Source organism: Aulostomus chinensis, chromosome 7, assembly GCF_037954235.1.
Source record: "Aulostomus chinensis isolate RoL2024-O1b breed Wild chromosome 7, RoL_Achi_v1.0, whole genome shotgun sequence".
In the NCBI taxonomy this organism is placed as follows: Eukaryota; Metazoa; Chordata; class Actinopteri; order Syngnathiformes; family Aulostomidae; genus Aulostomus; species Aulostomus chinensis.
In genome coordinates, this window is record NC_141326.1 from 17825560 (window position 1) to 17841556 (window position 15997).

Below are 15997 nucleotides of genomic sequence, written 5' to 3' on the forward strand. Positions count from 1 at the left end.
ATGTGTTTTAGCGTCGTCCAAATAGGCGGTGCACTTACATCGCAAATATAACAACCTGAAATATATCGATACAGCGGACCTAAAATAGTTTATTAATATTAAATTTAGGGACAACTTTGTGTTAAAACATGCAAATCGCGCTAAGAATTACAAACACAGGTGATACCCGTGCATGACCCTGCCTAAAACAGCATAACGGTGTTATAAAACACGCGCACCTTATTTTCTCTCGCTCCTGATTGGTCAGATTTTATGCCCACAGCTCTCTGTTGGCGCGGTTGTTGAATAAGGCACTTACGTGTGCGAGTCTATGGTTAAATAGTCAGACAGTTTAATAAAATAAAGAGCCGTCGTTCCTGTATTTCTGCGGGTAAGTTTATGGCACCGATCTCTGTAGTGACCCTGATCATCGGTAGATAAAATACTTCAGGTTCGCGAGCTAAACTGAAACGAATTAGGACGTCTAATCGCATGTGCTAGTTTCAATTCAAGACACTTTACCAAGTTTCGCTGAGTTTCAACGGTTGAAGCGGTGACATTTTGTGTGCTAGTTAGTTTGTGGTAGTTGATTACAGCGGCAGAGTGAAACAGGAAATTGCCTGTCAGGATAAGTCAAGACAATTTAATGCGTAGCCAGGGAGACGACATCCCATGATGTTTCATTTGTGTTATCTTCAAGGGAGGTTCATCAGCATGGAGAATGGCAGAGCCCACTTTCCATTTCCTTACCAGCCCTACACTATCCAGGAACAGTTCATGGACTCCTTGTACCGGTCACTTGAGCAGGGCAAAATTGGCATCTTTGAAAGTCCAACTGGAACGGTGTGTTTGTGCTTTGGAGAGTAACGCAGACGCAGGTAACGCTGGTGGAGATGAATTTGTGTTGTAAGCATGTTTGTTGTCTAACTCAGGGTAAGTCTCTGAGTCTGATCTGCGGAGCCCTGAGCTGGCTCACTGACTTTGAGAAGAGAAGAAAAGAGGAGGCAGCTGCCCTGTTACAGGATGGGGAGACAGCTCTTTCTTCTTCTAGTAAGTCCTCCACGGACAACTTATCAGGATCAGCAGAACCTGACTGGATCACCGACTTTGTTCAGAAAAAGGCAGAACGTGATTTGCTGTCAAAGTTGAAGGTAAGAGTGTCGTTTTAATGAGACCTTGGATCTCTGGGACTTAACATCACACTTGCATTGCTTTGCTCTCTTTTTTGCGTGATAGGAGGATGAATTGAAAAGGAAGAAGAGGGAGGAACGATTAGAAATGATCCGAAACAATGTGCAACTGAAGTACGCAGCAAAAAGAAAGGTATGCTGTTTTCACATTGCAATTTCAAAGACTACTGAATGTAGTATCTTAATCTTCTGTCATTCAGGATAAGCCGTTTTGTGTTGTTAATGTTAAAACAAGGGAATTGCGTGTGCGTTTGCAGAGCGCCGAGGAAGATGAGGCATTCAAGTTGCTCCACCTTAGTAAAGAGGAACAAACAGAGACACCTGGAGATAAAGATGATGAGGAGCTTATCATCGCGGAGTATGAAAGTGACGATGAGTCGAAGTCCAAAAGCAGGTGAGGACAACTCATCCAGCAACCATGACAGTAAGAAATGACAGTAAGAGTAACAGCAGTGTATTTGCTGATGTGCTCAGATTCTATGGGACTGAGGAGGAAGAGGATGACGACCTGGCTGAGGAACATGTTACAAAGGTATGTGCGAAATTTGTGAGATATTTTGCATTGCGGCTGTAAAGCTGTGGGTCTGATTTAAGGATTTAGTAGCTATGCACCTGTGAATCTTCCTGATTTGGTGCGTTCACAGATTTACTATTGCAGTCGCACCCACTCGCAGCTCGCTCAGTTCGTTCATGAGGTCCAGAAGAGCCCCTTCAGCAAGGACATAAGTCTGGTTACTTTGGGCTCACGGCAGGTATCTGTTCTCACACACACACACACACACACACACACACACAAATATTTAAGTGTTTTTAAAAAAAAGTCAGGTGGCGCTACAGCTAATTCAGCCAAAAATAGGGATTTTTCTTTTGTGGGTTCCTCCTTGGCCAGCACATAGAGACAGACAACCATTCACACTCACAGTCACACCTACAGTCAATTTAGAGTATCAATCAGCCTCGTCCCCTCTCGATGTCTTTGGACTGTGGGAGGAAGCTGGAGTACCAGAGAGAACCCACACAGGAACAGGGAGAACATGCAGACTCCACACAGAAAGATCCTGTCGCTCTCTTTCAAACAGTCATTCTATCCATATATGATTAAAAACTTTACTTTTATCAATTGTGAAGCGATGACTTTTATATTGCTTCTTTAAGGGCTGCTTAGTAAACACTCTGAAAGCAAAAGCTTCATGATTCAAGTTTATATTCATCATCAAGCTATTTATCCAACCTGTTCACACTCTGGTGGTGGCAAGACACAGCTGAACACGTGCATGCTTTTAGTTTGGATTAAAGATCCTAACCATTCTTACTGTAAGACAAACTTGCAGTTTGTTGCCTGCATGAGGCTTCTAGAATGATCTAGATCAGCTGTGTTTAAGAACAAGAAGGTTATTTCGAAAAACCTTACCTCATTAAGTCTTGTATTTACTGTTTAAAGGATATTAAGAATTCGATGACATGAACTGAAACCTTTAAACACAGCTTGTTTAATTGTACGCTCATGGACTCATGCTCTGTGATGCACATTATAACTGCCAGAAAATCGTATTGCTCCCTCTGACGCTGTTTGTCTCGTCAATAAAATTTCCTGTTTTTTGCAGAATCTTTGCATCAATGAAGCGGTGCGTCGCCTTGGCAGCATTCAGCGCATCAATGACCGCTGCTTAGAGTTGCAGAAAAACAAACACGGTGGGCTTCTCTTCCACTCTACCATCAGAGCGGAGAGAATGATACAATATTACAGAAATCCATTGAAAGCCTGCTGGTGGAAGAAATGTAACTTTTGCGTGAGTGTCACTGCCAAGATACCAATTCTGCTCTGTCCATTTTGTAGAGAAGCAGCACCACGAGGAGGGAGCGAAGCGTAAGCGAGGCCCGGCAAAGAGCGTTTGTCCTTTTTACAAGACGTCAGCCATGCAGCAGATGAGGGACGAAGTTCTGGGGACCGTCCACGATATCGAGCAGCTCCTGAAGCTCGGCAGGGAAAAGCATTCATGCCCTTACTATGCCACGCGCCTCGCTGTCCCCCCCGCACAGGTAGCCCACTCCCTCCATCTGCGTGTCTCATATTGCTGCTGAGATGATGATATGTTGTCTCAGTACACATATGTGTTTTGTGTTTGCGTAGCTGGTGGTGTTGCCCTATCAGATGGTGCTTCATGAAGCCACAAGAAGGGCAGCAGGGATTCAGTTGAGGGGACAGGTACAGCCGAATGTTGTATTTAATCGTTTCTAGGTCTTAGCAAGTTAAATTGGATTTTAGGGGGGGTGGTATTTCTGGAAATATGAATATATTTGCAGCATCTGAAACAAGTAAGTGACATGATGTCAAGTGAAATATCAGATCTATTTGGTGAGAATAATCCTGGCAGATATCTTGTTCAGACTTGCAAACTAAATCCAGGTTTTTCACAATTCTTTCTGTGCACGCATTAATCTGCAAATGTCATCAAATTTGTTGTATCCAGATATTGCCAACCTTTAAACATCGGTTGCTATGGTAACAACATAGGTGTCATTAACTTGACTGTAAATTTGTACAGTTTTTCATTGAGGCTCCAGTCTCGACCTATGGACATACCTCTGTAACTGAGCTACAAGACAAACTAAAGGAGGATAAATGTGAGAAGGGGCAGGTTGACAATGATGTAAAAGGCACTTAAAAACACTATTGGAGCATTCAGTCACATTTCAAATCACTTTTAAATGCAGTTTGGATCATAGTTTCTGAAAATGTAGATTTGATGTGGTTTCGGCTGTTCAGACTAAAAGTCTGAAATCCATCTGGATACATCAGAAATCTGATTTGGGCTTGCGGTCTGACCAGGGTTAGACTGAGCTGGTGAGTTCTCGCTCCCCCGCTGCCTGTACTTCTGATTTAAAGATCTCTATTTCGTGTATGTATCACATATTAATTTTCATTTCTGCATTTCAAATTTTATCTTTTAAATCTGTTCTTTTTTAAAATGTAAAAGTTCTTTTGCTTGTAAAGCACTTAGAAAGATTCCGTGTTGATGAGGTGTTTTGCTTTTATCAGTTTCTGCAATTGAACGTGTTCGTTAACAGGTGGTGATAATCGATGAAGCTCACAATCTAAGTGACACGCTCTCCTGCATACACAGTGTAGAGCTCAGTGGAGCACAGGTAAACTCAGTCATGCACATTTACATGTTCAGAGTTGTGATTTTATCTATCCATGTGCCTGGAAGTATTCTAAAATTCTACTCGTCTGTAGCTTTGCCGTGCCCACTCTCAGCTCAGCCAGTACGCTGACCGTTTCAGGTGAGTACGCACAGACTCGCACATTACAAATCAAATATAATATCACCCATGGCTGCTGATGCTTCCTTCATTAGGAGCCGACTGAAGGCCAAGAACCTGATGTACATCAAACAGATCCTGTTTGTGATTGAAGGGCTGGTTCGGGTGCTGGGAGGTGGGTGTGTTTCAGTTTGGGACCTCTTGTTGGTCTCTGATGTGGTTATGAATTTGTTAGCCATTAAAACTTTTACCATTCGTGTTGTCCCTGCAGGAAAGGTGGGGCAGAATCCACAGAATCAGACAACACAAGCAGGTCTGACAATAACGCACGCGCACACACACACACACACACACACACACACACACACACACACACACCTTAAGCAGTTCAAACTCTCTTTTCTCTTTTTTTCTTCTTCCAGGAACAGAGATGCTCACCATTAACAATTTCCTCTTCAAAGCTCAAATCGACAATATCAACTTATTTAAGGTAGCCGTGTAATTCTGTTTAAGAAGAAATGATTTGCACATCAACATGTTAAATCACACCTTATTTCCCCATCATTCCCTCTTCAGCTGCAGAGGTACTTTGAGAAGAGCATGATCAGCAGAAAAGTGAGTTTGTCATATTCAGCATATTTCTAATGATTCTGCATTGTAAAATAAAATGTAAAATGTGACTTATTCCCTTCACAGCTTGGTGGTTTTGTAGAGAAGTACGCAGGTTCAGGTGTGAGCCTGCGCTGTCAGAGCAGCTCCAACAAAGAGAACCGACGCACGGAGGGTTTAAACCGCTACCTCCAAACCCTGCAGAGTCACCAGACCTCTGCAGCAGGTAAGAGGTTACACGTTATTTCCTGTTATTGTCAGACGTGCAGAAATTAATCCTGCTGCACGGTTTTACATTACAAATACACCCAAAATTTCACTCTTAAAATTCCCCACTTTATTCGTGAAGTGCATAATGAATGTAGCGCATTAGCATTTGCTTTGCTGCAGCGAGATTGTTTGTGCAGTTCAAGGTCACCACCTCCTCAAATGATCGGAACTTCTCTTGGAGCTATTTTGATGATCAATCAAAAGTCAAGGTTACTTTAACTCAAATGATTGCACTATTATTATTATCAGGAATGCCTTGATGGAATTTCTTGACTGCAATATCTGCCCTGTACTTCTTAATGAGACGTCTCCGGAGCATCTGAGGGGAACTTCTTTAAATTTGGTGCAAATGTCTGCTGGGACTTGAGGCACGTGCCCTCATAGCATAGCAACGTCACAGGAACCTCTCCTTCAGATTCACCACAAGTATCCACTGGGTTTTGAAGATGAACTGAAAATGATTTTGTACGGTTCGATTCACCTCACATGATCACGACTGCCTCATTCTCTTTCATGTGATATCCCAGTGAATTTCTTCAAACAAACATCCACAAAGGCTTGAGGATGAGTTGAACAGATTTTTTTTTCACCCAAAGGTCACTGTGATGGGCTCACTTCACTGAGCCGGACAAAAACAATTCAGTACTTCCAGTGTTAGTGAGGATTTAACTGCTCTTCCTCCACCTTGTGTGTGTGTGTGTGTGTGTGTGTGTGTGTGTGTGTGTGTGTGTGTGTGTGTGTGCAGTTTCTTCAGATGACCAGCAGGTGTCTGCAGAGGTCGAGAACTTGATCCCTGCCTCTCCCATGATGCAGGTGGAGGGCTTCTTCATGGCTCTCACCAACAGCAATACTGACGGCAGAATAGTTTTCCACAAACAAGGTACCGTTGCAAAGAAAAATTACAGAAATTAAGGTTTTTTGCAGAAATTCCAAGTGTAATTCTCCTATTTTCCAGGAACTTTATCTGAGAGCAGTATCAAGTTCCTCCTGTTGAATCCAGCCGTCCACTTCGCACAGGTGCTGAAGGAGTGCAGATCCGTCATCATTGCTGGAGGAACCATGCAGCCTGTGAGTCGTTTGAAATCACCTGAATCGATTGAACTGCAGCCTGTGTAGAGGTTGTCTGATCTCTAAGATGTCGTATGTAGGTTTCCGACTTCAAACGAGAGCTGCTGTTTTCCGCTGGAGTGGGAGAGGAACGCATCACTGAGTTTTCCTGTGGTGAGTGGCCCATTTCACGGCCCTTTGTGGAATTCCACTTTGGTGTTTTTTATAATGTGACGTATTTATCAATATTTCTGTTTGTGGGAGAGTGCGATAAATTATAGAATGCAGCAAGAAAACAGAAACAAATGTTTCAGTATCAGGACAACATAGAACCGTGCCATCAAAAGAGTTAAGAGATGATATTAAAACTGACCAAAAAGAAGCTGATGATGACAAAAGGGCGACAAAGAGAAGCAAAACCTTGAAGTAGTTGTCGTAAACAGCCATAGACCATACTGTATATACTGAAGAATATTACATCACAAGGGTCTGTCACCAGTTTTTTTTCAACAAGAAATGTGTCATACGCATTCTGAACTATGTTTTTTTTTGGCAATTGTTGAGAATCAGCAAAATCTGAATGGAGAGTTTCATATTTGCAGCCACATATCGATGCTTTAAGCGTTCACTCTGCCAGAATACGGGCTCAGTGTTTTATTTAATTGTGTAAAATAAGTCTTGTCCGTTTTTATCACTTTATTTGAATCCTCTTCACCTCCCGTAGGCCATGTAATTCCTCCAGAGAATCTCCTTCCCATCGTCCTATGCAGCGGTCCATCTGGTCAGGAGCTGGATTTTACTTTCCAAAACAGAGATTCTCCACGCATGGTAACGTCGCGCTCCATGTCTGTGAATGTGCAGTAGTTTGCACAAGCATCATGTTTGAGTTCGTCTCTTCACAGATGGATGAGATGGGCCGCATCCTCTCTAACATTTGTAATGTAGTACCAGGCGGCGTCGTGTGCTTCTTCCCTTCTTACGAGTACTCAAGGCGCATCGTTTCCCATTGGGATGCCAGTGGTGTTCTGACTCGGCTGGCAAACAAGAAGAAGGTACATGAACTACTTAAAAAAAAAAAGAAGCTATAAATACAAAATCTTTAATTCTTTACACACAAGAGAAAAAAAAAAAACTCCCATCCTCTTAGATCTTCCAGGAACCCAAGAAGGCCAACCAGGTAGAGCAGGTGCTGAGTGAGTTCTCCCGCTGTATCCAGGTAAAAGTGATACCATCAGCCTCTCAAAACAAATGTGGCTCCCATAGTTATCGGCTTGATTGGCTTTCCCACTAACAGTCTCTAAATTTTGTCAGATGTGTGCTTCGAACAGCAGCAGCCTCACAGGGGCATTACTGTTCTCTGTGGTGGGAGGAAAAATGAGCGAGGGCATCAACTTCTCTGATGATTTAGGAAGGTGTGTAGAAATCAAAGCCATTCCATCACCGTGCACCATATGAAGTGTGTCAAACTTATGAATGAATGGTGTGTTTTTTGTTGTTTTTTTTTAAATATCCAGGTGTGTTCTGATGGTGGGGATGCCGTATCCTAACATCAAATCCCCTGAACTGCAAGAGAAGATGTCATATCTGGACAAACAGCTGGTGAGACTCTTTACCGGTGGCCTCGTCTGCATTCTTCAGTGTAACTGTAAAAAATCAAATCCATCAGTGGAAACAGCACTGAATAACGGGACAGACAAGATGACAAGAAAGAAACTGAGGGTTTAAAAGTAGCATCATTATGTTTCCTGAGAAGTTACCGCACCTTTGCTCATTCGTCCAGTAATTTTTTTCAGTCCAACATGGCGTCATGTCATCAGTTTTGTTTCATTTTCAGCCTCACAGTGGAGGGAGGAGCCCCGGACAAGCACTCATAGAAAACCTCTGCATGAAGGCTGTCAATCAGTCCATAGGTATTAATGACATATTTAAATCATAAGTATAAGAAGACTTTCGTTTTTACTTCATCGGTAGTACAAGAATATTATGCATTTTCTCTGCCCAAAGGAAGAGCAATCCGTCACCGTGGCGACTACTCCTCCATTGTGCTATGTGACAGACGTTACTCACGACCTGCGACACTCTCTAAGCTTCCTGCCTGGATCAAAGATCATACCAGCACATACCAAAGCTTCGGCCCTGCTTTTGCTGCACTTCGGAAGGTGAGAAGCAATAACACACATACACACACACACACACACATCAAAGCTGACAGCTCTACATATCCTTATCATTCCCATTTATTCTTCTTTTTCAGTTCTTTCTGGGAAAAAAGCAAAAGCAGACGTAGTTTCAGTCCTGCAGCTCTCAACAGATATTCAGCGTTATAACTTCAAGATTATGACAAGATCCTACTTTGGAAAAAGTTTTTGAAAACTGAGTGTGACAAATCTCTTGAATTTATAATAAAACACTGAGAGATAATTAGAGTGCCTCTATAATAAGTTCCATATCAGAGGATCACCACAGTTCTTTGTTCTCTGTTGCATTTTTCAACATTTTACACTCATCAGACCTCGGTACCCCTGGGAGGCAGTTTTCTGTTTTCAGTATTTGCTTTGTCTCCTCCTTTCAGCCTCCATCTCTGGTTTAGGATGTTGTGAGTATTTTGAGAATAATTAATACGTTACACCAAAGATGATGGGGGGGGGGGGGGGCATGTATCAGGTTCTGTCTTCAAATTAATTCTGTAATGTGGCACAGGGGGAAAAAATAAACTGAATTAGTGCAGCAGCTACAAACATGATGTGCTGGCTCTCATGTGACTGGAATATTCAATATTTAATACATTGGATGTAAAGTGTTATGTAATGCAAATATTGTTTTATTTAAGAGAGACGTGTTAGTGAAGTGGTTCTGTAATCTCAGTGAGCATTTGAAAATCTGCTAGTTTAATTTTATTAAAATGTTCTGGTGTGAATCCATGAACTGTTGTTGTTTCTATAATGTTTGGTGCAACTACTTTAACGGACCAAGGTATAATTAGCATAACCCAGAATTTTTTTTTTTTTTTTGCGATTGTAAACAGAAGACATCATTTTATGTATACTGTAATGTAAAACCTTTGTACAGGTGATATTCTTCAACATGAACTTATTCTACACAATCAAATGCTTTAATTATAGTGCCTTTTTCTGTTAACAGTCCGTTGTGTTACGCTTCCCAATCGTCGTCATCTGTTGTTGATTGCGGGGCAGGAAGTGGTGGGATGACGTCTGACATCCTAGCGAATGCTCCGCCGGCCCCAGCTGGAGCATCAGTAGACTCTGCACCTGCTGGACCCTTACCAGATATGCCTACAGGAGACGTGGTCAACATTATTTACATAAATGCAAACATCATGTTAATATCAGTTAGCATGAGAGGAAGTCCTTACCTTTCCTGCGCATGGCGAGCTTATTGAAGAGATCAGACATGAAGTCTCCACCGCTAGATGCAGCTCCCACTACTGAGAGACGAACACAAGCATTACATATTATTACGTAAAATAAAACATTTCTGGAAGAAGTAGAGCCAGCTGTTATCATGCCCTTCCTCAGTTGAGGGGTTAAAGAGTTGAGATGTTGAGGAAGAGATTTGGGGTTTTTTTACGCAACATCAGCATGACAGTGATAGGATGACAAAGGGATTTGGTATATAGAGAGAAAAGCAAAGGTCCAAAGACGGGGCCTTGAGGGATGCCGTACTTAAATAGGGCATGGGCCAAAGGGATTCTCTACATGAGACCTGATTAGAGTCGTTGGAGGTAAGATGCAAGTGTGTGCTGTTGTAGTAATTCTCAGACAGATTAGGACAGAGAAAAGGATTTTGTGGTCAAATGTATCAAAAGTGGCTGAAAATTTGAAAACAGAGAGGAGAGGAATGAGGCCCCTCAGCATGCAGGACCTAAGTAGAGTAAGACAGCTTGAAACAAGATTAAAGGGGGTCAAGGAGGTCCTTCTGAGAGAGCCAGAGGGACAGTTGGTTGTACGCCGCTCACTCAAGGGTTTTGGATAGAAAAACAGTTACTACTCAATCTTACAATCAGTATTTTTAAAATTGGAGCCCTGAAATGGTTTGACTTGTTGCTCTGCTTCAAAGTGGAAAATATAATTAAGACAAGACTTTTTCTTCTAGTTTGTCCCAGCAGCTTTCTTCATAAAAGTAATGTTCGGTCACAAACTGGTTGCTGTCAAAAAAATTGTGACAAGGGTGCCGTATCCAATACTCATTAAGACAATTAAAAACACGTCTGTAACCAAGTCCATCGATTAATAAGCTCATGATCTACACTACAACTGTGATACCCACTAGAGGTTTACACAAGCACTCACGGCATCAACTGATGCTAACTGGGGTCACGCTCTGCTCTGCATGACTTTGTCATCATAGTTGAAGCTCCATCTTGTAGCATTTAATAAAATATGAGCACAACCACATCTCTGCTTAGACAATCTGACACCTTGCTCTTGTTCCTTCTGCTTCTTCTTCTCCATCTTGCGCTCTTTAACGTTGCGTAACTTGGCTTTGCCGATGCCTCCAGCATTACGGATTGACTCAAGGAGGCTGGCTCGGCTGTCTGACGGCTGAACCACCTCACTAGGAGCACCAGACACAGGGCCTGTGGTCAGAGAGGAGACAGTTGGAGTAATGAAGGAGTGTGTAGAGGATGAACAAGTTTCTGTGATCATATTGTTCCAAGTGTGTTTAAGGATTCTGAGCTGCATGCACATGACAAACCTGAGCTTGGTGCTCTCGAGCCTTCTGTGTGAATTTCTGCAGGAGGAGGGGGTGGAGGAGGTGGAGGAGGGGGAACTCCTGCAGGAGTGATTGCAGACGGTATAGGCTCAGGTGGAGGGGGAGGGGGAGGAGGCGGTGGAGGTGGAATATTAGGTTGAAGATCAGATCCTGAAACAACAAGAAAAAAACCTCTTAATCAACTACCACTTGATGTGTGCGTAAGTCTGTCTGTCTGTCTGCGCACCTTCTATGTTGCTGTCAGAAAATGATGGTAAATCAGGGATGTTATGTGTGGGTCCTGATGGGGCGAAGCCTGGCCCCAGGTCAGCACTGTAGGACAAGTCATCAGCAATGCCGGGCAGGTCAGGCAGGTAAGATGGCACATCGATCTCAGGCACCTGCCCCAGATCTGGCACGTAGAAATAGCTTTCTGCTGTCTGTTAAAGTGGAGAAAATAATCAAGACCGGTGCTACTGTTTAAAAAAAACCCAATCCAATTACAGCTGCAGTGTCTCCACATCTATAACACTGTGGTTTGAAGAAGGGTACAGCAAGTACCTGTCTCTCAAGTTGCTCTCTCTTTGTAATGGACAAAGGAGCATCAAAGGGTTTCTCTTCTTTCTCCGTCTCTATTGTTGTGTGTGTTTTTGTCACTGCTCCCGCCAGAGGATCGAGAAACACGTATTTTTTATATCTTTAACACACAAAGAAAAAAGTTTTACAAGGTCCATACTCAGGGTTTTGTGTGTGTGTGTGTGTGTGTGTGTGTGTGTGCATGTGGACTCACAGGTTCTCGGTGGTATTAAAGAGCAACAGCGAGCTGACAGAGGAGATGTTTCGGGGCAAACTGCCCAGCCCCTCCTCTGTCTCGTCTTCAGACTTCTTTTTATTGCTCACACACACTGGCAAATACATTAACTTCTCCTGGAGGGAAGACAGACAAACACAGAGTGAGGTGAAGTTCTGTGAAATGTCAGCTTAATCTCAAAAATGCCACCAAAGTGCTCTGGCACACACACACAGATACTGCAATACTGAATTATATGGCTGGGGATATTGCTAGGGAGGGAAACTGAATAATGCATTCCTGCACAAGACAGAATTGCCAGCAGTGTTTTCATTTTTCTCCTTTTTCTTACAAACACACACACACACAACAACAACATACTTGTAAGACTGAGCACGCACCGCAGAAAATGCACTGGTTTCAGTACAGTTTCTTAAGATGGAAAAAGGTAAAACTGGTGCTGAGAATGAATAATGTAGGAGCCTGTGGTGAATCGGACACGCGCGTGCCACACACGCACGCACGCGCGCGCGCGCGCACACACACACACACACACACACACACACACACACACACACACACAAGATTGTGTTTTAGGCTGCAGTGAGTGTTTGGCTATTAACCAAAAATATATTGAAATGAGAGCTGAATGACATCTAGTCAACCTGTGGAATTATGCAACAAAAATTAAACCTGCGATTGATATTTTGAACACTGCTGGTTTATTTAAATTTGTATGTTTCAGTTAAGAAATGCAAACTCAAATATTAACTGTAATTTATGTGCATTTTTCTTGATAATCTAGCGAGTACTTATGTCACAGCTGCTAGCTGCAATATTGTACACAAAAAAAAACGCAGAATAAATTTATCACCAATTCATGCCACAGTATTTGAAACCAATATTCAGATGCTTGGTAATCGCATTTAATTTGATTTAGGGCTGCTTTACGTTCTATTCTATTATCTATTATTATTGATGAATTGTTTCGTCTATAAAGAGTCAGGAGAAACTGAAAAATTCACATCACAATTTCCCAGAGCCCAAGATCTTTTCAAATGGCTTCTTTTGCAATTTTTTCTTTATGTCATTTTTTTCGGGGGGGGGGGGAGAGTTAAAACAGATGCTATTCTTTTGGGTTGCGCTAGCACAGGGAAACGAGGTCATTCCAGGCCAGACGTGATCTATGAGCCCCTCAACAGGCTCCTTGTTGAGGTGAAGTAGAAGACGAGCCACTTGCAGCTCTTTCTGGCTATCTGACCTGTTAATCTTGTCTCCTGGGGGGTGGCGAGCCCAGACACCCTGCAGAGGAAGCTCACATAGCCTCCCTGCACCAGCAGCTTCAGTCTTTCAGTCACTACTCAGTGCTCTAAATTATAGGTTATGCTCCCATTATGGATTTAGCACTTTCAGGCTCAGCTTGTGTTTCACAACAGCAGCCAAGTAAGCATCGGCATCTCTGTGGCTGCCATGGCAACACAGGAGGACAGTGTGGCTGAATTGGCAGATGGGGGGGCGGTGGCTCCTGTCTTGTTAGAAGACATAACAGGACAGGGGATGTATATCAAGCTGTCACACTGCTCAAATGTCATGGTACTTGAAAAGAGACCCTGGATTGATGAGGGTCATTTCTTGGTCATGTGACAGGGCTCAAAGGAGACCAACACTCACTCTTCTCTCCTTGATTAGCATTATGCCCGCTGTAACTGCTTGTACAGTTGTGTTTCACCTGTAACGTCTTCTCATCGAAGGGTCGAAGTTTATTCTGTATCCTGTGTCGGGGACGGGAATGTGAGGAGGGGTCAACTGCCCCAGTGAAAATAGAGGAGTAGTCCTGGAGTCTGTCGGGTGCGGGATATTTGGCGCTTGAGAAAACCTAGAAACAGACAAATGCTGCTGAAACTGACAGACGCACAAGTGTTTATTATCGTGTTGTACATTACAGATAAACACACACACACACACACACACACACACACACACACACACACACACACGTAGCATCTAAGGTGAAGTGTTACCTTGGTGGCCTTTTTACTTCCTTTGATCTTGTCAACACGAGCTTGAGCTAGTCTGATCCGGTCAGTGACACTCTGCAGCTGCCGGCGGTTCTTTTCTACGCTCTCAGACACCCTGGAAGCAACACACATTGACAGCCAAAGAGGAAAATATGTTTGGGAACATATTTCACACCTAACTTGAGACACTAATGTCTCTTTTTCCTTCTACATTCTGTTCACACTAGGCAGGGCTCCAAAAGCTTCTACCACAGCATATGTAACAGTGTATCATAGAGAGCCCAGGGATTGTTTAAGAAATGGATGAATTTTTCTTATGTATTAGGAACTTCTATACAAGAAAAAATGACAAGTCCCTCATCTTGGTTAGGATACTTCCTCCTATGTTCTCTCTTTACAATTTCCCTCTCCTCCTCCATGTCAGCCCCGATCAGGTGCAGCAGCCCTAGCGAGATCACACATTTCCTCTGTCGCCTGCTCCAGACGCAGCTCTGCAGTTGGAACCGTGTTGCCAAATCTTGCAAACCACAAGACACATTTCAACCGGCCTACATCGTCGTACAAACCAATCCCCAATGAAGAGAATAACTGCCGCAGTGCTTATATCTCTAATATTAATTTCACAGTTGATTACATTTTTTCATGAATAATTAATTCAGCGACATCATGGCAAATGAGGGACTTAGAGCAAAGTTACCAAAGTCCAAAGTAAGTGCTTACAAAATCCAAATGCTAATGTGAAACATATAACCAGTACTTTGATATTTTTACTCGTAAAATAACAACAAGTGATTATTACAAATGACTGATGCAACTACCGGATCAGTTCACACGTCTTTTACACTCAAAACATTAGGAATGGGATCAGATATTGATGTAAAATATCCTGATACAGCTGGTAGAATAACACACATTACATCCTCAATGACTGCGTAGTCGTATAATGGATCACGGCAGGATCATATTGCATGTTACGCTCATGGATGATGCATATTGTGCTGTGCATGTTGATAATAATCTAATACGGAGAGAAAATCTACCCCCGTATGTGTTTTGAAGCAGTAGAGTGCGGTAAAGTGGGTGGATTTGAAAGCATGTTTTACATTTAACATGTCTTCCCTTAAATGTTTCTGTCATTTAGGAAACCCTTCTCTACTCTCCGCTTTAGTGTGTAGAAGTAAAAACAAACCTGCTTTCATTTCAAGTAAAATCAAAGCTTTACAAAAGAGAAGTTTTCTGAATATTTAACTTTCTTCTGGTGCACTGGGTGTGTGTGCTGGGCCTACCTTCTGAAAATGTCTGTAGAGATGGTCTCCAGGTAGAGTAATGCATCCGTGATCTGATGAACAGCTTCCTCCCTCCTCAGGTCCGGCTGGATGAGAGGCACCGAGTACACCTGGCCCTCCAGGCAATGCTTCTGGGTCATCCTGCAAAGGTTCCACCATGGAAAACGGAAAACAAAAAACAAAACAAAAAAACATTAATATGGAGAATGGAGGTTCATTGCTGTGATCAGGATGTCTAATTAACCTCAACTCCTTCGGGGGATCAAGCTGAGGTAATTTTAAAAGGTTTTGTCCGTTCGGCGAACATTTTCGCAGTGATGCTTGGTGGAGTCAGGACCATTTTACCTTAGTAACGTAACGGGAAATGTCACATTTCGACCCCAGCTGACTCTCACATGACACAGCAGCAATATACTGACAACTGTTGCCATGTCGCGTATATAAGTGTATATTTTTGTGTTTATGGTAAAAACCAACAGTCCATAGTTGACGGAACTCCACCTAAGATAAGGTGTTTACTTATCGATTCATTCTAAAAAGATTATGGTTATCATTTATTAAACCGATGATGCAGGGAAATTCCGTCCTTGCTAATAATAAACGTACCGCCTCGAGCCTTTGTAACCCCCAAGCGTTTAATGACGCGTAACAACGCAGAACTTAACGATAAATATCTCACCTGACCATGGATGTTGTTTATTATTCTGGACATATAAAAGAAGGGGAAAAAAAGAAGCCCCGCTAACAGCGCTAGCGATAAAGCTATCAAGCAAAACAACGGTCTTCCACTTCCGCTTCCCCGTGTCACGTGATAAGAGCAAGTTTCACATG

General features: G+C 42.7%; 2 protein-coding genes across 3 annotated transcripts; one reads left to right on the forward strand and one right to left on the reverse strand.

The window, feature by feature from the left end:
- Positions 1-218: 218 nt before the first annotated feature.
- ddx11 (DEAD/H (Asp-Glu-Ala-Asp/His) box helicase 11) lies at positions 219-9451 on the forward strand. Of its 2 annotated transcripts, XM_086208904.1 has the most exons (28): positions 219-370; positions 680-822; positions 912-1130; positions 1216-1302; positions 1427-1563; positions 1644-1701; positions 1814-1921; positions 2774-2861; positions 3007-3209; positions 3301-3375; positions 4239-4316; positions 4408-4454; positions 4529-4608; positions 4705-4746; positions 4856-4923; positions 5010-5048; positions 5130-5268; positions 6058-6192; positions 6268-6380; positions 6461-6533; positions 7084-7187; positions 7262-7411; positions 7507-7575; positions 7671-7771; positions 7874-7958; positions 8194-8269; positions 8364-8518; positions 8614-9450. In XM_086208904.1, the coding sequence occupies exons 2-28, from the start codon at positions 694-696 to the stop codon at positions 8644-8646; spliced, it is 2691 nt and encodes an 896-aa protein (XP_086065030.1). In that variant the 5' UTR covers positions 219-370; positions 680-693; the 3' UTR covers positions 8647-9450. The 2 variants fall into 2 exon arrangements, with proteins under 2 accessions (XP_086065030.1, XP_086065031.1); XM_086208905.1 differs by lacking the exon at positions 3301-3375 and having other exon boundaries at positions 8614-9451.
- washc1 (WASH complex subunit 1) lies at positions 8079-15970 on the reverse strand. The gene is made up of 11 exons (XM_086208906.1): positions 15846-15970; positions 15167-15307; positions 13884-13995; positions 13592-13738; positions 11863-11999; positions 11634-11769; positions 11320-11512; positions 11076-11243; positions 10798-10956; positions 9733-9804; positions 8079-9652 (listed from the first exon to the last, which is right to left on the reverse strand). The coding sequence occupies exons 1-11, from the start codon at positions 15851-15853 to the stop codon at positions 9510-9512; spliced, it is 1416 nt and encodes a 471-aa protein (XP_086065032.1). The 5' UTR covers positions 15854-15970; the 3' UTR covers positions 8079-9509.
- Between the last annotated feature and the right edge of the window lie 27 nt (positions 15971-15997).

What these genes read in the sequence shown, in the direction of transcription:
- washc1 (XM_086208906.1), bottom strand. An exon ending in GAAGTAAAAAGGCCACCAAG is followed by an intron (nt 13,739 to 13,883) that starts GTAACACTTCAC and finishes GTCTGTTTCTAG; the next exon opens with GTTTTCTCAAGCGCCAAATA. An exon ending in TCGATGAGAAGACGTTACAG is followed by an intron (nt 12,000 to 13,591) that starts GTGAAACACAAC and finishes TCTTCCCTCCAG; the next exon opens with GAGAAGTTAATGTATTTGCC.
- ddx11 (XM_086208904.1), top strand. Translation starts at nt 694, where the DNA reads ATGGAGAATGGCAGAGCCCACTTTCCATTTCCTTACCAGCCCTACACT. An exon ending in ACAATATCAACTTATTTAAG is followed by an intron (nt 4,924 to 5,009) that starts GTAGCCGTGTAA and finishes TTCCCTCTTCAG; the next exon opens with CTGCAGAGGTACTTTGAGAA. An exon ending in CTTTTGCTGCACTTCGGAAG is followed by an intron (nt 8,519 to 8,613) that starts GTGAGAAGCAAT and finishes CTTCTTTTTCAG; the next exon opens with TTCTTTCTGGGAAAAAAGCA.